The following is a 19,484-nucleotide window of genomic DNA, read 5'->3' as shown; positions in this document are numbered from 1 at the left end:
CCAATGAAACGCAACCTTTGGCTCGCCTTCCCCACAATATTATCTATGTGGTCTTTCCAACTGAAGTTGTTCGTAATTTTAACACTCAGGTATTTAGTTGAATTGACAGCCTTGAGAATTGTACTATTTATCGAGTAATCGAATTCCAACGGATTTCTTTTGGAACTCATTTGGATCACCTCACACTTTTCGTTATTTAGCGTCAACTGCCACCTGCCACACCATACAGCAATCTTTTCTAAATCGCTTTGCAACTGATACTGGTCTTCGGATGACCTTACCAGACGGTAAATTATAGCATCATCTGTGAAACAACCTAAGAGAACTGCTCAGATTGTCACCCAGGCCATTTATAAAGATCAGGAACAGCAGAGGTCCCAGGACGCTTCCCTGGGGAACACCTGATATCACTTCAGTTTTACTAGATGATTTGCCGTCTATTACTTTGAACTGCGACCTTCCCGACAGGAAATCACGAATCCAGTCGCTCAACTGAGACGATACCCCATAGGCCCGCAGCTTGATTAGAAGTCGCTTGTGAGGAACGGTGGCCGGCCGCGGTGGTCTAGCGGTTCTGGCGCTGCAGTCCGGAACCGCGGGACTGCTACGGTCGCAGGTTCGAATCCTGCCTCGGGCATGGGTGTGTGTGATGTCCTTAGGTTAGTTAGGTTTAAGTAGTTCTAAGTTCTAGGGGACTTATGACCTAAGATGTTGAGTCCCATAGTGCTCAGAGCCATTTGAACCATTTTTGAGGAACGGTGTCAAAAGATTTGCCGAAATCTAGAAATACGGAATCAACTTGAGATCGCGTGTCGATAGCGGCCATTACTTCATGCGAATAAAGAGCTAGCTGCGTTGCACAAGAACGATGTTTTCTGAAGCCATGCTGATTGCGTATCAATAGATCGTTCCCTTCGAGGTGATTCATAATGTTTGAATACAGTATATGCTCCAAAACCCTACTGCAAACCGACGTCAATGATATACGTCTGTAGTTCGATGGATTACTCCTACTACCCTTCTGAAACACTGGTGCGACCTGCGCAATTTTCCAATCTGTAGGTACAGATCTATCGGTGAGCGAGCGGTTGTATATGATTGCTAAGTAGGGAGCTATTGTATCAGCGAAATCTGAAAGGAACCTAATCGGTATAGATTCTGGACCTGAAGACTTGCCCGTATCAAGCGATTTGAGTTGCTTCGCAGCCCCTAAGGTATCTACTTCTAAGAAACTCATGCTAGCAGCTGCTCGTGTTTCACATTCTGGAATATTCCATTCGTCTTCCCTGCGGAATAATAATTTGGCCTTTGTCAAAGTCACTTAGCTCACTGGATTTCCCGATTTGCAACTCATATCTTCGCTAGGATGATCGCCTGTCCGAGTTTCCTCCGCTAATATAATTTTGTTACCACGTCACGTGCCCGCAACGACACCAGGCCGCATCCAACGTCCTGATAAGCGGTGGTCATCATGTTTTGGCTCATCAGCGTACCTTGTTCCCATCAGAATCGGCAGCAAACCAACACAGACAACGGTAGTTCAGGTATACCTGAGGTTGTCGCAAGCTGAAGATAAAGAGTTAAAGTGAGGATACTGAACGGGTAATTCAGAAAGTACAGGGAGATGAAAATCTAATAGTCGTGGGGGGCTGGAATGCGGTTGTAGGGGACGGATTGGAAGAAAGGATTATGGAGGATTTGAGCTTGGCACTAGGAATGACAGAGGAGAAAGACTGAGTTCTGTAATAAATTTCAGCAAATTCTCTGTTCAAGAATCACAAGACGAGCAGAAGTCAGATACTGGATTGTACGACGTACGCGGAGTAGATATAGACTCAGGTCACAATCTAGTAGTGATTAAGAGTAGGCTGAAGTCCAAGAGCCTAGTCACGAAGAATCAGTACGCAAAGAAAATGGATACGGAAGTACTAAGGAATGAAGAGATACACTTGAAGCTCTTTGAAGCTACAGCACTGCGATAAGGAATAGCTCAAAAAATGGTTCTGAGCACTATGGGTTTTAACATCTGTGGTCATCAGTCCCCTAGAACTTAGAACTACTTAAACCTAACTAACCTAAGGACATCACACACATCCATGCCCGACACAGGATTCGAACCTGCGACCGTAGCAGTCGCGCGGTTCCGGACTGCGCGCCTAGAACCGCTAGACCACCGCGGCCGGCAAGGAATAGCTCAGTGGGCAGTTCGGTCGAAGAGGCTTTGGCATCTCTAAAAAGCGCAATCACAGCAGTTGGAAAGAAAAACACAGGTACAAAGGAGGTAACTGCGAAGAAAACATAGGTAACAGAAGAAATACTTCAATTATCGATGAAAGAAGGAAGTACAAAAATTCAGAATGAGATTTTCACTCTGCAGCGGAGTGTGCGCTGATATGAAACTTCCTGGCAGTTTAAAACTGTGTGCCACACCCAGACTCGAACTCGGGACCTTTGCCTTTCGCGGGCAAGTGCTCTACCAACTTTTCTTTTTTTTTTGGTAATCTCATTTTGTTCGTTATAGTTCGTTTGAATTGTTCGTGGCGAACGTCCCCTGACGCCCGTTGAAGTTCGTTATTGATCCATTCACTCAGTTTTTTTTTTATTATTACAGAGGGCAGCCAACCCTCTGACCGAGTACACTGAGCTACCGTGCCGACTCAAAGGTCCCGAGTTCGAGTCTGGGTCCGGCACACAGTTTTAATCTGCCAGGCAGTTTCAAGTACAAAAATGTTTAAGGAAATGCAGGAACATAGAAATACAAGTCGCTAAGAAATGAAATAAATACGAAGTGCAGGGTAGTTAAGACGAAATGGCTGCATGAGAATTGTGAAGAAATCGAAAAAGAAACATTTGTCGGAAGGACTGACTCAGCATGTAGAAACGACAAAACTAGCTTCGGTGAAATGAAGCGCAAAGGTGGTAAAGTTAAAAGTGTAATGGGAATTCCATTGTTCAATGCTAAGGAGAGAGGTGGAAAGACTACAATGAAGCCCTCTATGAGGGGGGTGATTTGTCTGATGTGACAGACGGAGCAACATTTGTCGATATAGAACTGATGGAGAATTATCGCACAATCAGCTTAACAGCTCATGCGTTCAATTTGCTAACAAGAATAATATAAAGAAAATGGAAAATAAAATTGAGGATGTATTAGATGACGATCAGTTTGCCTTTAGGAAAAGTAAAGGCACCAGAGAGGCAGTTCTGACGTTGCGGTTGATAATGGAAGCAAGACTAAAGGAAAGACACGTTCATAGGATTGGACGACCTGGAAACAGCGTTCGACAATGTAAAATGGTGCAAGGTGTTCGAAATTCTGAGGAAAGTAAGGGTAAGTTACAGGGAGAGACGAGTGCTACGCAACATGTACAAGATCCAAGAGAGAATAATACGAGTAGAAGACCAGGAACGAAGCTCTTGGTTGAAAAGGGTGTAAGAAAGGAATGTAGTCTTTCGCCTCTACTATTCGATCTCTCCATCGAAGAAGCAATGCCGGCCGGGGTGGCCGAGCGGTTCTAGACGCTACAGTCTGGAACCGCGCGACCGCTACGGGCGCAGGTTCGAATCCTGCCTCGGACATGGATGTGTGTGATGTGCTTAGGTTAGTTAGGTTTAAGTAGTTCTAAGTTCTAAGGGACTGATGACCTCAGATGTTAAGTCCCACAGTGCTCAGAGCCATTTTTTGAAGAAGCAGTGACGGAAATGAAACGAAGGTCCAAGAGTGGAATTAAAATTAGAGGTGGTAGGATATCAACGACAAGATTCGCTGACGATATTATTATCCTCAGAGAAAGTGAAGAAGAATTACAGGATCTGCTGAATGGAGTGAACAGTCTAATGAATACAGAATGTGGATTGAGAGTAAAATGGAAAAGGATGAAACTAATGAGAAGTAGCAGAAGTGAGAGCAGCGAGCAACTTAACATCAGGATTGATGGTCACGAAATAGATGAAGGTAACAAATTCTACTACCTAGACAGCAAAGTAACCGACGACGGAAGGAGCAAGGAGGACATAAAAAGGCGACTAGTACGGGCAAAAATGGCGTTCCTGGCCAAGAGAAGTCTACTAGTACGATACACAGGCCATAATCTGAGGTAGAATTTTCTGAGAATTTACTTTTGGAAATCAGAGCTGTATGGCAGCGAAACATAGATTGTGGGAAAACCTGAAGAGAATCTGAGATTTCGTGCTACAGACGAATGTTGAAAATTAGGTGGACTGATAAAGTAAGTAATGAGAAGGTTCTGCGCAGAATCGAAGAGGAAAGGAATGTATGAAATCACAGACAAGAAGATGGGACAGGGTGATGCGATGTCTGTTAGTACATCATGGTACTAGAGGAAGCTGTTGAGGGCAAAAACTGTAGAGAAAACAGAGATTGGAATATATCCAGCAAATAATTGAGGAAGTAGGTTGTAAGTCTTACTCTGAGAAGAAGTTGGGACAGGAGAGGAATTCGTGGCAAGCCGCATCAAACCAGTCACAAGACTGATATCTAGAAAGAAAATTAGAAGTCAGCCCACATGCACTGTGAAAGAATGCCTCACTGAACATCAGCGTTGCACCTGCCTTTTACAACTGAGCAAGACCGTTACTGCCGAACACTGCATTTACATTGGAGTTTCAACGAAGTATGAAAAAACAATGATCGTGAACGCAGCAATATCTTTTTGGGACTCCATTATTAAAGAATCCGTGAAAATACGTCTGGCGGAACACCTGATGGACCGTCATAGCGGTTACCAGTTGGGCAGTGAATGGAACCCCATCGTCTCCACGATTTGCTGTAGCCGGCCGTGGTGGCCGAGCGGTTCTAGGCGCTTCAGTCCGGAACCGCGCGACTGCTACGGTCGCAGGTTCGAATCCTGACTCGGGCATGGATGTGTGTGATGTCCTTAGGTTAGTTAGGTTTAAGTAGTTCTAAATTCTAGGGAACTGATGACCTCAGATGTTAAGTCGGATAGTGCTCGGAGCCATTTGAACCATTTTGATTTGCTGTAATCGAGAACGCTAGAGTGCTCCAACGGCCGGGGCGAGCGGTAATGCAAGTGACAACAGGTTTCACCAGGGAGGGTGCTGCCGTCGCGAATTGTAGTCCGTCTGTCAGTCTGAATTTGAGACATATGCGGAATACTCACAGGGAGCTGTATGTTACGAAAAGGTGCACGTCTTCTTTAGTCTTCGACGGCTCACCTGAGGATGGCCGTTGAAGTTTCCCCTAGGAACACCTGTGCCCCATAGACAGAGCAGTTGGAGCACTGGCAGGTCCTGGTGTGACGGTGACACTTGGGACCTGTTGCATACTATCTATAGCCCTATTAAAACTGCTTGTCAGTTGACATCTGCCACTTGCTGCTACAGTGGCGCTGCCACTCGGTTAAAGGCGACAGGCAAACACAGCGCGTCACTATACAATTGCTGAAATGCTGTTACACGTAGCGCGGAGCAATGTTGGAAGCGACTGCCGTCAGGTATGACGGGAACGCGAGATTCTCTGTCCAGAGCCGATTTAAAGTGACAAGTGACTGAACTATGGCAGACGACGCATCTTGTAGAACCGAATTTATACTGGTGTCCTAACCTAACGACAACCTCGTGATGTGCTATGTATCGGAGAAAACGGCGATCAACAGCCGCTTTTTCCACGACTATTAAAGATTACCTATACGAGCAAATTTAAGACATAAAAAAATTCAGTTTCAGCATTAAAAGCGAGCTGTAATTTCTCGCTTTCATTGGTTACATGAAACTATACACGCACTGGATGTACGAACTGACGCACACCAATCGTAGAGCAGTATTTGTTGGCACTCGGTTACAGATTAGAGGCGACCTACATCTTCATCTACATACATACTCCGCAATCCACCATACGGTGCGTGACGGAGGGTACCTCGTACGACAACTAGCATCTTTTCTCCCTGTTCCACTTCCAAACAGAACGAGGGAAAAATGACTGCCTATATGCCTCTGCAAGAGACCTAATCTCTCTTATCTTTGTGGTCTTTCCGCGAAATATAAGTTGGTGGCAGTAAAATTGTACTGCAGTCAGCCTCAAATGCTGACCCAGGCAGATTCCAAACGAAAAACGAATGATGAGAAGGAAAAGAGCAAATAAAGAAGTCAGTAGGATGATGAAAATGACGAGACACAGGAATGAAAACTGAAGATTATATTTGAACCAATAAATTCAATAAAAATAATAATCAAAATAATAATAAAAAATTATATCACCTAACAAGAGTGGTGCCCGTGTGTGTGTGTGTGTGTGTGTGTGTGTGTGTGTTGTGTGTGTGTGTGTGTGTGTGTGTGTGTGTGTGTGTGCATGTGAATGTGTGCAAGTGTATCTGTGTGTGTGCGTGTGTGTGTGTGTGTGTGTGTGTGTGTGTGTGTGTGTGGGCGCGCGCGCAGTTTGTTTTTGGTGTGGTTTTCATGTCTGCAGAATGAAAGGGGCAATCCCAGAATTCGGGTTCCAGTCACATCAAGAAAGAAAGCCGGACAAGGAATTGGAAGTGAACTGACGATTTGTTGTGACAGTTTGGCGATGGCGAACAATCCCGGCGTGACGCTGTACGCTCTGACTGGAGGCAACAAGCCGTAACACGTGATGTACCAAGTAACAAGTAATTTTAATGATAAGACTACAGCAGCGCAACCGGCGCCGGTACTCACCCTGCGGCCCGCCTCGTTGTTGTGCAGGTTCATGACGGCGCGCGCCGCCTCCCGCGAACCCTTCTTCAGCGGTTTCTCCCGTTCGTTGGCGTCCGCGAACTCCGTCGAGAACCTGCAGACATAAGTTGGCCGCTACATTTGTGGCGAGGTTAAGTATTTCGCAACAAGTGGCACTGTCCGCTGTCGGCCAGACGAGAAGCCAACCAACTGATCTGCAACACAACATGTCTAAACTCACCGAGCCAAAATTTAGTCACCCTCAGGACACATTACGCTATTAACGAGTGAGACCACCTGTGGCCTTGATGATGACCTCAGCTCGACGAGGAATAATGCCCATAAGTTTTTCCATGTACGCCATCGCCAGCTCGACCACTCATTGGTGATTAGATCCAGCAGAGCTACTAAACTGCGAGGATGTTGATCGATAAGTTTACCAGCTTTCCCAGATAGTCCTAGACGTTTTCTATGGGAGTAACACTGGGTGAGACAGAGTAATAGGCCTCCTAATTAATCTACAACTAGTAGAGTATGTGTGTAGTCCTACTGAAACGCTTCACGCTTCATTCTAATTACGCATGTTTATTTAACCAGTAACATGATAAGGAGATTTTGTTCTCTGGAATATAACGTATACGAAATGTAGGGTTTAAGTCTCAACGGGCATGAGTGATGACTGCTGTTTCCTAATCGTAATACATCTTGCTGCTCAGAATCTCTATGTAGAGCGCTGGACAAGGGATGCCGTTAGAGCAGGAGTGGAGCCCAGGTCAGCCTCTTGGGAACAAGTTGCTCCCAAGTCACTATAAAGGCGGGAGCCAAAGGCCGTTTCGCCACGCTTCTTCAGGTGGGCCAGCGCTTTCTCTGAGGCGATCAACATTTCCTCGAACGGATGGCGGAGCTGGCCAGCAGCTCCCTGCACTTCCGCGAGATCACGACACTTTCTGTGGAGCGTCTCCAACCTGCTACTGACCACCCATACAGTGGGCAGGAGCACCCAGTTGGCAGGCTGTAAAAGGTGCGACTCCGGCCACTTTCGCAAAATGAGATCGCTTCGTAACATTGGATGAGCAAAACTCAAAACCATTAGCACCAGCTTTGTAGCTTGATGATGCCTCGCTAGGGCATCATTTAAAAAACACAGTCCATATGGACTGGACTTACTTGGTGGGAAAGTAAGGCAAAGTGGGCTTTCGCAGACTATGGGAACGGTGGCCTATCGTTCGTTAGCACTCGCAAATTCCCGAAAAAGAGCAGACTATTTTGCATAATGAATGCGCAATTTTTGAGACGAGATTTCCCAGTGGCAGTGCTTGAGACGTCCATTTAGACTGGCTTGCCACCAATTTTTGGCGGCTTCCGGAGGGCAGAGGCAGAGAGCGCAGGACTCTTCTTGACACACTTGAGAATGGGGACAGCAGAGGGCAGAAACTGATGCATCACGTACTCAGCAGACCTTCACCCGCTGTACTTCTTCTCATCTCGTCTCCGTTTAACTTGCGGAAGTTTATGCATCAATGTCGCAAGCGAGTAACACTCGCGAGAGCATGGGCGCATTCCAACCTCGTGACGTTACTCGGTCACGCTCTGTTCTTGACTCTTGGCGATGACTTCTTTGTTGGGATTTCTCGCATGCTTATCTTACTTATCAAATCTATGCTATCATTACGATCAGAAAAAAGCTACCTATAAATTCTATTAGATTTTGTAAGAAACTTTTTTACCAGAGTAATTTCAATTCCTTTTCCAGCCATACCGCTCATCCCAATAGTGAACGCGATTATGTCGTGAACTTAAGTTCGGCACTGATTTCTTTCCAGAGAGAGAATTTAAATACTTATTTTCGTCGAGTGATAATTCACGTGCGACTAAATTGTCAATAAATCATTATGTTTTTGAATTCCTCATTCATTCTGGTAGACATCTGTTACGAATGTTACTGTCAAATTTATTAATTTCTTGGATGACTCAGAGCCATGCTTCATATGTCACGGTCATCCTTCCCTTCTGTTTCCTTGTGATTTTGTCAGTTAATTAGTCTAAGATACATTAGTCTGACTGCAGCATTACAATAAAAAACACGCATTATTAATATAAAATCTAATTATGTATATACAGAAGTATTCACAATGAAACATGCGAAAAGCTTCTCAAATTTCAAGGATCTATTTTACAAAAACGGATGAAATGGCAAATACGTTTGACAGCGGGCCTAATCATACAACTAAGAGCTATTCTGAGGGAAAAATAGTCCTTTTTTTTTAAATATGTTTTAAATATTATCATCACAATCTATCAGTACATGTACAATGTTCTCTGCAATGAGGCGTGAATCACAGTTTGTATTCAGCACATTCTATCAGTACATGTACAATGTCTTCTGGAATGAGGCAGGAATCACAGTTTGTAGAGGGCGTTAATTTTAACAGCTGTCTCGTCTTGTTAGTATTCATATGACCTGCTCTTCTTCTGTTTATAATAACGGTTTCTTTTCTCGTCAGCGCAGACCTGATTCATCAAGGGTGGCATGGAGTCGGTCACTGAGTTGCCCAACATCGCGTGTCTTTTCGATACAGTGAGGCTACTAAACGAAATATCAGCGTACGAAATAGACAAGTGTTCGTGAGCTGTAGAATGTGACTTAATGAATGCTTGATTGTAACTCCAGCACGTCATTTTGAGTGAAAATAACTACATACGCAGAAGTGCGCAATTATGAAAAAATGCTTCAATCAGTCATCGTTCCATAACGTGGCACAATTCTGCATTTAGATAATAAGTGAATTTTGACTGATCTTTCCGTTCCGATGATGGAATCTGAAACAAGTGTGCTGGTAACACACAAACTGGATGCGGGTGTTGAATCTGGTGTGTAGGCAAGAATCTGGTGTGTAGGCTATTATGCTGCCGACCTTACTTGTAAAGGGTGGTACAGGGAAGGAAGTGCTATTTAAAATTCTGGATAAAAGGTCACATCTATGATCTGTCAACTCTTGCTTTCTTGCTCTGGAAGCCCTGCTGTTCGTGGATTATGAAAATAGCTTTCGTTAAGGGAGTAGCTTCACTACACATGCAATACTGAACCTTCTGACAAGCAACCCTCGCTGATGGGAACAGCCCTTGTGTACAGGACATGGCGCAGCGTTTCGGTCAGAAACAGGAGTGCTCCACGTTGGTGCAAGACGCAGGATACCTCAAGGAGGAGAGCGTTGAGGTCGGCACACACAGAGCCAGAGCACTGAAAGGAGTCGCCCTTTTTAACGCTTCCGAGACTGCTGGGACGTGGAGTACCGAACACAATGGCCCATATTTATAACGTCAGCAAGAAGGAACATTCGAGGATGACTGTGCTGATCGCAGGCCCCTCAGGAATGCTGCCAGCACCTTCCACCCTCCAGGAGGCGGCGCTCGCTCTTCGCCAGTGGAGCCCAGTTTCTGGAGTCACCTCAGAGTTCTCCCACGCGTCAGGTGCTGAGTAGCAGCCGGAACTGTCATACGTAACTTACTCGTAAAAGCGACACAAATTGCTGTAACTTTGTCAAAAAGCATAGAACCGTTTTCTTTTTCTTTTTCTGGTAATGGCCCGTTCATGCTATAGTAAGATACTGCAGACTTGTTGTACGCGTAATGTACTGTATAGTTACGTTTAACGTGCGCTATTTAACACTAAACCTGATGGTAATACTCTGCTGGCTTCTTATGTTTCAGAATGGTACTTGCAGAACGGTGGCTTCATACAGGGTGATTTTTCACAGCGTGTACAAACTCTGGGAATTGATCGTGAGAGAACAAAAAAGATCTAATAATCTTATGTCCAGAAATGCATGGTTTCCACGCTAAGGGCCATTTATTCAATCATACCTTGTTACGGAGGCTGCGGTCTAATACGCGCCGTACCATGCAGCCACTGTTCCAACATGCGTGGTTTCATCCTAGAGTTGGTACTGATCCTGGTTCGTCATGCCCTAACGCACTCTCCTGCCATAGTAATAGGTAATGTTGTGTCCGATTCACTTCTCTTGCTGATTCACCTTGTAGTGGATGTGATACAGTGTTGTACACAATGGTTCCGTATTCGAATCGAGAGCTTGCCGGCATGGTGTTTACTTACGGAAAGGCAAACGGCAACGGGCGGCGGGCAGAAAGGTTGTATCAGGAGACCTATCCCCGCCGACAACAACCATAGCATTCAATGTTTGCAACAGTGTTTCGCCGATGTCTGAGACAGCAGAAAATCATGAAGGACATACACGAAATATTCGGACACTAGACATGGAGACAGATGTCATTAACACTGAGGAAGGTGACCCCCGTGTCAGTACCAGGCAGTTGGCCCGCCAGTTCAGGGTAAGCCATACGACCGTGTCAAACATCCTCCATGACAATTGTTACCACGCTTATCATTTACAGCGCGTGCAGGGCTTACTAGCGACAGACTTTCCACATATGGAGTGTTTTGTAATTGTTTTCTTCACCATACAACCACGATTCCGGGATTTGTGTCATCCATCCCATTCACAGATGAGCCCATCCTTACATGGAGTGTTATCTTCAGCTTCCACAACCGTCATCTGTGGGACAGTATGTAGAACCCCTACGGTATGGTGACAACGAATCATCAGCATTGGTGCAACCGGAATGTGTGGCCGGGATAATCAGCGACCTACGTATGTGATCAAAGGTATTCGGACAACTGGCTGAAAATGACTTACAAGTTTGTGAGGCCCTCCATCGGTAATGCTGGAAATCAATATGGTGCTGGCCCACCCTTAGCTCTGGTGACAGTTTCCACTCTCGCAGGCATACGTTCAATCAGGTACTGGAAGATTTCTTGGAGAATGGCAGCCCATTCTTCACAGAGTGCTCCACTGAGAAGAGGTATGGATGTCGGTTGATGAGGCCTGGCACGAAGTCGGAATTTCAAAACATCACAAAGGTATTCTGTACGATTCAGGTCAGAACTCAGAGCAGGCCAGTCCATTACAGGAATGTTATTGTTGTGCAACCACTCCGCCACAGACCGTGCCTTATGAACAGGTGTTCGATCGTGTTGAAAGATGCAATCGCTATTCCCGAATTGCTCTTCAACAGTGGGAAGCAAGAAGGTGGTTGAAACATCAATGTAGGCCTGTGCTGTGATAGTGCCACGCAAAACAACAAGGGATGCAAGCCCCTCCATCAAAAACACGACCAAACCATAACACCATCGCCTTCGAATTGACCGCTACGCACTATACACGCTGGCAGATGACGTTCACCGGGCATTCGCCATACCCACACCCTGCCATCGGATCGCCACATTGTGTACCGTGATTCGTCACCTCACACAACGTTTTCCCACTGTTCAATCGTCCGATGTCTGCGCTCCTTACACCAATTGAGGCGTCGTTTGGCATTTACCGGCGTGACGTGTGGCTTATGAGCAGCCGCTCGACCATGAAATCCAAGTTTTTTTAACCTTCCGCCTAACAGTCATAGTACTTCCAGTGGATCCTGATGCAGTTTGGAATTCCTGTGTGATGGTCTGGACAGATGTCTGCCTGTTACACATTACGACCCTCTTCAAATGTCGGCGATCTCTGCCGGCCGCGGTGGCCGTGCGGTTCTAGCCGCTCCAGTCCGGAGCCGCGCTGCTGCTACGGTCGCAGGTTCGAATCCTGCCTCGCGCATGGGTGTGTGTGATGTCCTTAGGTTCGTTAGGTTTAAGTAGTTCTAAGTTCTAGGGGACTCATGACCACAGCAGTTGAGTCCCATAGTGCTCAGAGCCATTTGAACCATTTTTTTTTCGGCGATCTCTGTCAGTCAACAGACGAGGTCGGCCTGTACACTTTTGTGCTGTACGTGTCCCTTCACGTTTCCACTTCACTACCACATCGGAAACAGAGGACCTAGGGATGTTAAGGAGTCCGGAAATGTCGCGTACAGGCCTATGACACAAGTGACACCCAATCACGTGACCAAGTTCGAAGTCCGCGAGTTGCGTGAAGTGCCCCATTCTGCTCTCTCACGACGTGTTATGACTACTGAGGTCGCTGATATGGAGTACCTGGCAGCAGGGGATCCATAAATTTCACGTAAAACACGCACTCGTGTGCGTCAAAATAAGCGGTGCGCACCTGGTCAGAGCTCTCATGAATTGTATTGACAAGCCAATCGTGGATTCCTAGAGATCCGGGCTGCACATGTCGCGTTGTTTAATCGGAAGTGAAGCTCACAGTACCTTTTCGTGGCATACACGTGGAAACCATGGTAGCCATAGCGGAGCGGCCGACGCCGCTGCAGGTAGACGAACACAAACAGACAGTAAGGCGGGGTGGACGCGCTACGACTCACTCGGCAGACAGAACAACACTAACGAGGAAACGTCCACACAAGCGACGCTGCCGCAAGTGAAATAAACAAGAACCTTCCCGCTCGGAGCTCGAAGCGGAACTGACGTACTCGGTGATGCAGGATGAAAATGGTTCAAATGGCTCTGAGCACTATGGGACTCAACTGCTGAGGTCATTAGTCCCCTAGAACTTAGAACTAGTTAAACCTAACTAACCTAAGGACATCACACACATCCATGCCCGAGGCAGGATTCGAACCTGCGACCGTAGCGGTCTCGCGGTTCCAGACTGCAGCGCCAGAACCGCGCGGCCACTTCGACCGGCGATGCAGGATGACTTAGACAGAATTTCTATTTGGTTTGATGAATGGAAATTTGCTCTAAATGCAGAAAAATGTAAATTAATGCAGATTAGTAGGAAAAACAATCCCGTAACGTTCGAATACAGCAACAGTAGTGTGCAGCTTGATACAGTGGCGTCGACTGAACATCTAGAAGCAACGTTGCAAATTGATATTAAGTAGGACGAGCACATAAGGATGGCATTATGGAAGGCGAATGGCCGATCACCGTTTATTGAGAGAAAGTGTGGTCCATCTGTAAAGGAAACTACATATGAGACACTAGTGCGATCCATGCTTCAGCGCTGGTCGAGTGTTTGGGATCCACGAGAGCTCGTATTAAAGGAAGACCGATAAGCAATTCAGAGGCGGGCTGGTAGATTTGTTGCCGGTAGTATACGGAGTTGCTTCGTGAACTGAATGGCAAACCCTAGAGGGAAGACGACGTTCTTTTCGGCAAACACTATTGAGAAAATTTAGCGAACTGGCATTTGAAGTTGGCTGCAGAACGATTCTACCGCCGCCAACGTACATTCCGCGTAAGAACCACGAAGGGAAAATACGAGCAATTAGGTCTCCTACAGAGGTATAAGTTCGGTCGATTTTCCTCGCTCTATTTACGAATGGAAAAAATTTTCAAATGTGTGTGAAATCTTATGGGACTTAACTGCTAAGGTCGTCAGTCCCTAAGCTTACACACTACTTAACCTACATTATCCTAAGGACAAACTCACACATCCATGCCCGAGGGAGGACTCGAATCTCCGACGGGACCAGCAAAAAAATGGCTCTGAGCACTATGGGACTCAACTGCTGTGGTCATCAGTCCCCTAGAACTTAGAACTACTTAAACCTAACTAACCTAAGGACATCACACACATCCATGCACGAGGCAGGATTCGAACCTGTGACCGTAGCAGTCGCACGGTTCCTGACTGCGCGCCTAGAACCGCGAGACCACCGCGGCCGACACGGGACCAGCAGCGCAGTCCATGACTGCAGCGCCTCAGACCGATCGGCTAATCCCGCGTGGCTATTTACGAATGGAACAGGATAGGAAAAGACAAGTAGTGGTACAAGGTACCCTCCACCATGCACCATTCAGTGGTTAGCGGAGTATGTATGTAGATGTAGATGCAGAAATCTGCATTGATGCATCCATTACATAAGAAAGGAGACAGACCCGATGTTAATATTTACAAGAGTTTTCGTTCTTCCTGTGTCACACAAAATTCTGTCTCAATGTCTCTTGCAACGAGCACAACAACATGAATGCAAAATAGGCAAATATCGAAGAAGATGTGGAAGTCAAAACCACTGTACTTCTTAGAGAAGCACTAAGTGGTAGAAAAGGTATAGTAAAATTCAAGGGTGACTTTTTGGAAATTCGACATTAAAACACCAATGAGACAAAGCGACGGACTCTCTCCATTACTTTCCATTTATTTCTTAGAAAAAGTAATCCAAGAGTGGTGAAAATTGAAATCTAAGTTTAAAATTGACGAACGAGTCAAATTAGGAAGAATGAATGTTAGGATAGATGATATGGTGATTCTCTGAAGACATTCAAATAGCACAAAAACCAATAGAAATATTTAAACAGACAACACAAACAAAAGGTCTCAGAACATCATTTAAGAAATAATATGTCTAGCAACAACTTGGCACCCAAAATTCTGCAAACGGAATTCGGTAGAATCGATGGAGTTTCTCAGTTCACATATTTAGGAGAAAGCATTCAGCAGACTGTCTTGGAAAAATTGGTTACTAAATTCGTTGCAACAAAATAAAAATTGTGAAAAGTGTACTAGAGATGAAAAGACACGGGCTAAAACTCTAAGGACATATTAAAAGACTGAAACCAACCAGATTACCTAGACAGGTTGCAAAATTCTACGAAAGTGGCAGCAGAGCTAAATTTGAAACAGTAAAATGAATTGGTGCAGCTGAAAAAGACTTGGAGGGAGCAGCAATATCGGTAATTGATATACCAGACACAAAAGTGTTTATGCTGAAAAATTCACTTGACAGGGAAACCCAAGACTAATGGAACAGCATGGTCCGACGAACGGAAAAGAGTCCATATTCTGAGAGAATGAAAGTAATATCAGCAGAAAGAAAAGATGAAACAAAACCCGAAAAATTCCTTTTTTGTAGAGCACGTGGTCCAGTAGGATCCAAACGTGAATAATAAGGCGCTGCTGGTGGTACCGAAGCTACGTGACTGGTGGGAATCGTCGTCTACAGAGCTGCGGCAACACTGGGGCGTTACCATGGAGAAGTATACGAAAGCGCGTTACGTGTTTGGGTAGACGGGTGAAGCAACCACACCAAGCCCACGTTGAGGTCGATTCACACTGGAAGGAACGGACTCCAGACCACTCTACAGTGCATTTCAGGTGGCGACAAGCACGCTGGCCGTCAACGGGACGTAACGAGTCTTAAGCGTGGAAGTACGTTGGCATTGCTGGTGGAACGAGGGGGGGGGGGGGGGGGAGGTGGTGCTTTTTTGTCTTATTAGTCTTTATTTTACTCTTTCCCTTCATTTTCGTGACACATCGCAAATATTCCAAGACGAGTTGAATATCTTTTTTTTTTTTTAATTTAATGTTCTTCGACAAGAGAGCTCACATATCTAAATGCGAAACAGATTTAGAACAGAGAAAATGTCTACACTAACCCTAAATGAAGACTTTGGCTGTGATATGGTAAGGGACAGCCGACTGCATATAAAACATGATAAGAGGTTGGATTTATTCATGTTAGTTGACAGATCTACGACAAACCTAGAAATTTCCAATTCTCACTAATGGCAGCTTTGTCAAAGGGTTTGCACGTAAACAGTGCTAAACGCCAGAAACGTGGCTACCAATAATAAGGAGTGCGGTGTTCGGCCAGGAAAGTGCTGTTCGAGTGTGATTTGTACAAGTCTGAGGATGATGTGGATAACTGCATCTCAGATAAAGATGCTGAATCTGTTCCTGAACACAAAAGCGTTTCACAAGTTGTTGCTAGCCACGTGAATCTGAATAAAGAAGGTAAAGAGCGCTAACTTGTGTCTCGTACTATAGTTTACGTGAATTTACGTGACAGAATGACGATACAAATGTTGAGGACCGTCCTTAAAATTCTTCACGTCCTGTAGAAATGTACGTAGTTGGTAAATTTAATTTCAGACTGTGCTGAATCATAGATTAATTTCTGAGTTTGTTATACTTTATTATCGAAAAAAAAAAACAGTGTATCAAGTATCGATATAACAAACTGAAACAGTTAGAGCCTTTTAAATTTATATTTCTGACAGGTTTCACGGTAATGATTCGTTAATTCGGCCAGCAAATAAGTAGCGGTAATACAGTGCTAACCCATGTTAAGCGCACCCAGTTTGTCAACTTGTCGCTTACCAATGTTTATAGACAAGGCCTTCAAATAAAAGCATAAACTAATGAAGCAAGTTCCATCAAATAACATTTTTAACAGCGCAAACGTCAGTGCATTTGAAGAATAAAAATGTAGTGTATATTTTTTCGTTACTTGGCACTTGGAGAACAAAAAAGTTGATAAGGAAAACAGGGTCTGTCTGCTACTTTATAATGACTGTTTAATATGTTTGTGTGTACGTATTCTGCCTGAGAAAAAAGTGAAGCACCCAGAAAATACACTCCTGGAAATTGAAATAAGAACACCGTGAATTCATTGTCCCAGGAAGGGGAAACTTTATTGACACATTCCTGGGGTCAGATACATCACATGATCACACTGACAGAACCACAGGCACATAGACACAGGCAACAGAGCATGCACAATGTCGGCACTAGTACAGTGTATATCCACCTTTCGCAGCAATGCAGGCTGCTATTCTCCCATGGAGACGATCGTAGAGATGCTGGATGTAGTCCTGTGGAACGGCTTGCCATGCCATTTCCACCTGGCGCCTCACTTGGACCAGCGTTCGTGCTGGACGTGCAGACCGCGTGAGACGACGCTTCATCCAGTCCCAAACATGCTCAATGGGGGACAGATCCGGAGATCTTGCTGGCCAGGGTAGTTGACTTACACCTTCTAGAGCACGTAGGGTGGCACGGGATACATGCGGACGTGCATTGTCCTGTTGGAACAGCAAGATCCCTTGCCGGTCTAGGAATGGTAGAACGATGGGTTCGATGACGGTTTGGATGTACCGTGCACTATTCAGTGTCCCCTCGACGATCACCAGTGGTGTACGGCCAGTGTAGGAGATCGCTCCCCATACCATGATGCCGGGTGTTGGCCCTGTGTGCCTCGGTCGTATGCAGTCCTGATTGTGGCGCTCACCTGCACGGCGCCAAACACGCATACGACCATCATTGGCACCAAGGCAGAAGCGACTCTCATCGCTGAAGACGACACGTCTCCATTCGTCCCTCCATTCACGCCTGTCGCGACACCACTGGAGGCGGGCTGCACGATGTTGGGGCGTGAGCGGAAGACGGCCTAACGGTGTGCGGCACCGTAGCCCAGCTTCATGGAGACGGTTGCGAATGGTCCTCGCCGATACCCCAGGAGCAACAGTGTCCCTAATTTGCTGGGAAGTGGCGGTGCGGTCCCCTACGGCACTGCGTAGGATCCTACGGTCTTGGCGTGCATCCGTGCGTCGCTGCGGTCCGGTCCCAGGTCGACGGGCACGTGCACCTTCCGCCGACCACTGGCGACAACATCGATGTACTGTGGAGACCTCACGCTCCACGTGTTGAGCAATTCGGCGGTCCGTCCACCCGGCCTCCCGCATGCCCACTATACGCCCTCGCTCAAAGTCCGTCAACTGCACATACGGTTCACGTCCACGCTGTCGCGGCATGCTCCCAGTGTTAAAGACTGCGATGGAGCTCCGTATGCCACGGCAAACTGGCTGACACTGACGGCGGCGGTGCACAAATGCTGCGCAGCTAGCGCCATTCGACGGCCAACACCGCGGTTCCTGGTGTGTCCGCTGTGCCGTGCGTGTGATCATTGCTTGTACAGCCCTCTCGCAGTGTCCGGAGCAAGTATGCTGGGTCTGACACACCGGTGTCAATGTGTTCTTTTTTCCATTTCCAGGAGTGTATGTTTGTAAACTTAAAGATGTGCACACCATAGGTGTCTATATAAATCATTTCTCTGTGACAGGCAGGATGGGGACCAGAGCGCGTTAGTGTTGTTTGTGTTTAGTGTTGTTACAAGGCCTGATATGGTGATCTAGAAACGTGAATGGCGTCAAACATTGAGTGATCACTACGAAGAAGAGGGGGACGCCGTGTTCTCGTATGAGGCAGCGTAATCAGCAGCTGACATTATGAAAGGAACCTCATTGTGGATACCCATTTGAGTGGCTGAACAAATCGTACGACATTTAGATTTGTGGGGCATTCGGATGTGACATTGGAGTGCATGAGAATCTGAGAGAAGGCACACTCGTCGTCAATGTCAGACAACCGGAAGGGAGGATGGCCGCATTGTGTACCAAGGACATAGTTAGCCCCTCACATCTCCCCCTGCCATCCGAGAACAAGACATAGCCTCCCAGCAACATTCTGTGTCATCCAGCACCAGTGTTCGGAGACTAGCAACAGCCGAACTAAGGAATTGCTGTTCGACGCCTAGGCTGCCGTTAACACCATAACAGTAACGAATGTGTTGGGAGTAGCGCCGTGAACAGGAAGCAAGGAGTGCTGATGAATGGAGTCGCATTCTATTCAGTAATGAATCGCGGTTTTGCATTACTGTGGATTACCATCAATAATTTTACCTTGGAACTCTTCTATTGGCCCGTCTTTGCAGTAGGGGTATTGTGGGTCCGCCCTGGCGCAAAACACTTGTCTTATTTGTTTATTTATTCTCCAAACTAGTTTCAGCGAGAAATATCACCATCATCAGTGGGTTCTTTAATTTTAAAACATGCATAAATTACTTAGTTACAAAACACTATAAAACATTAGTATATGTGTACTGTTTATTGTTTTCTGCGAATAGTTTCATAATACATTCGTTCGTCATTCCGTCATTAACTCTCTCTCTCTCTCTCTCACCCACTCACTCACTCACTCACTCACACACACACACACACACACACACACACACACCCGCACGCATGCACGCACAAACTAAATATCATTCATCTT

The 19,484-nt window shown here is 46.0% G+C and overlaps 1 protein-coding gene across 1 annotated transcript in view; it reads right to left on the bottom strand.

The window, feature by feature from the left end:
* The window catches only part of LOC126263260 (protein Wnt-5b-like), a 329,472-nt gene that overhangs the window by 215,240 nt on the left and 94,748 nt on the right, over positions 1-19,484 (bottom strand). Inside the window, exon 4 of the mRNA XM_049960346.1 lies at positions 6,676-6,787. Within this exon, the coding sequence (XP_049816303.1) occupies positions 6,676-6,787 (112 nt within the window). The remainder of the gene's footprint in view (positions 1-6,675; positions 6,788-19,484) is intronic.

Source organism: Schistocerca nitens, chromosome 6 (genome assembly GCF_023898315.1).
Source record: "Schistocerca nitens isolate TAMUIC-IGC-003100 chromosome 6, iqSchNite1.1, whole genome shotgun sequence".
Classification (NCBI taxonomy): domain Eukaryota; kingdom Metazoa; phylum Arthropoda; class Insecta; order Orthoptera; family Acrididae; genus Schistocerca; species Schistocerca nitens.
The sequence above is the reverse complement of the archived record's forward strand: the minus strand, read 5'-3'. Positions and strand labels throughout refer to the sequence as shown.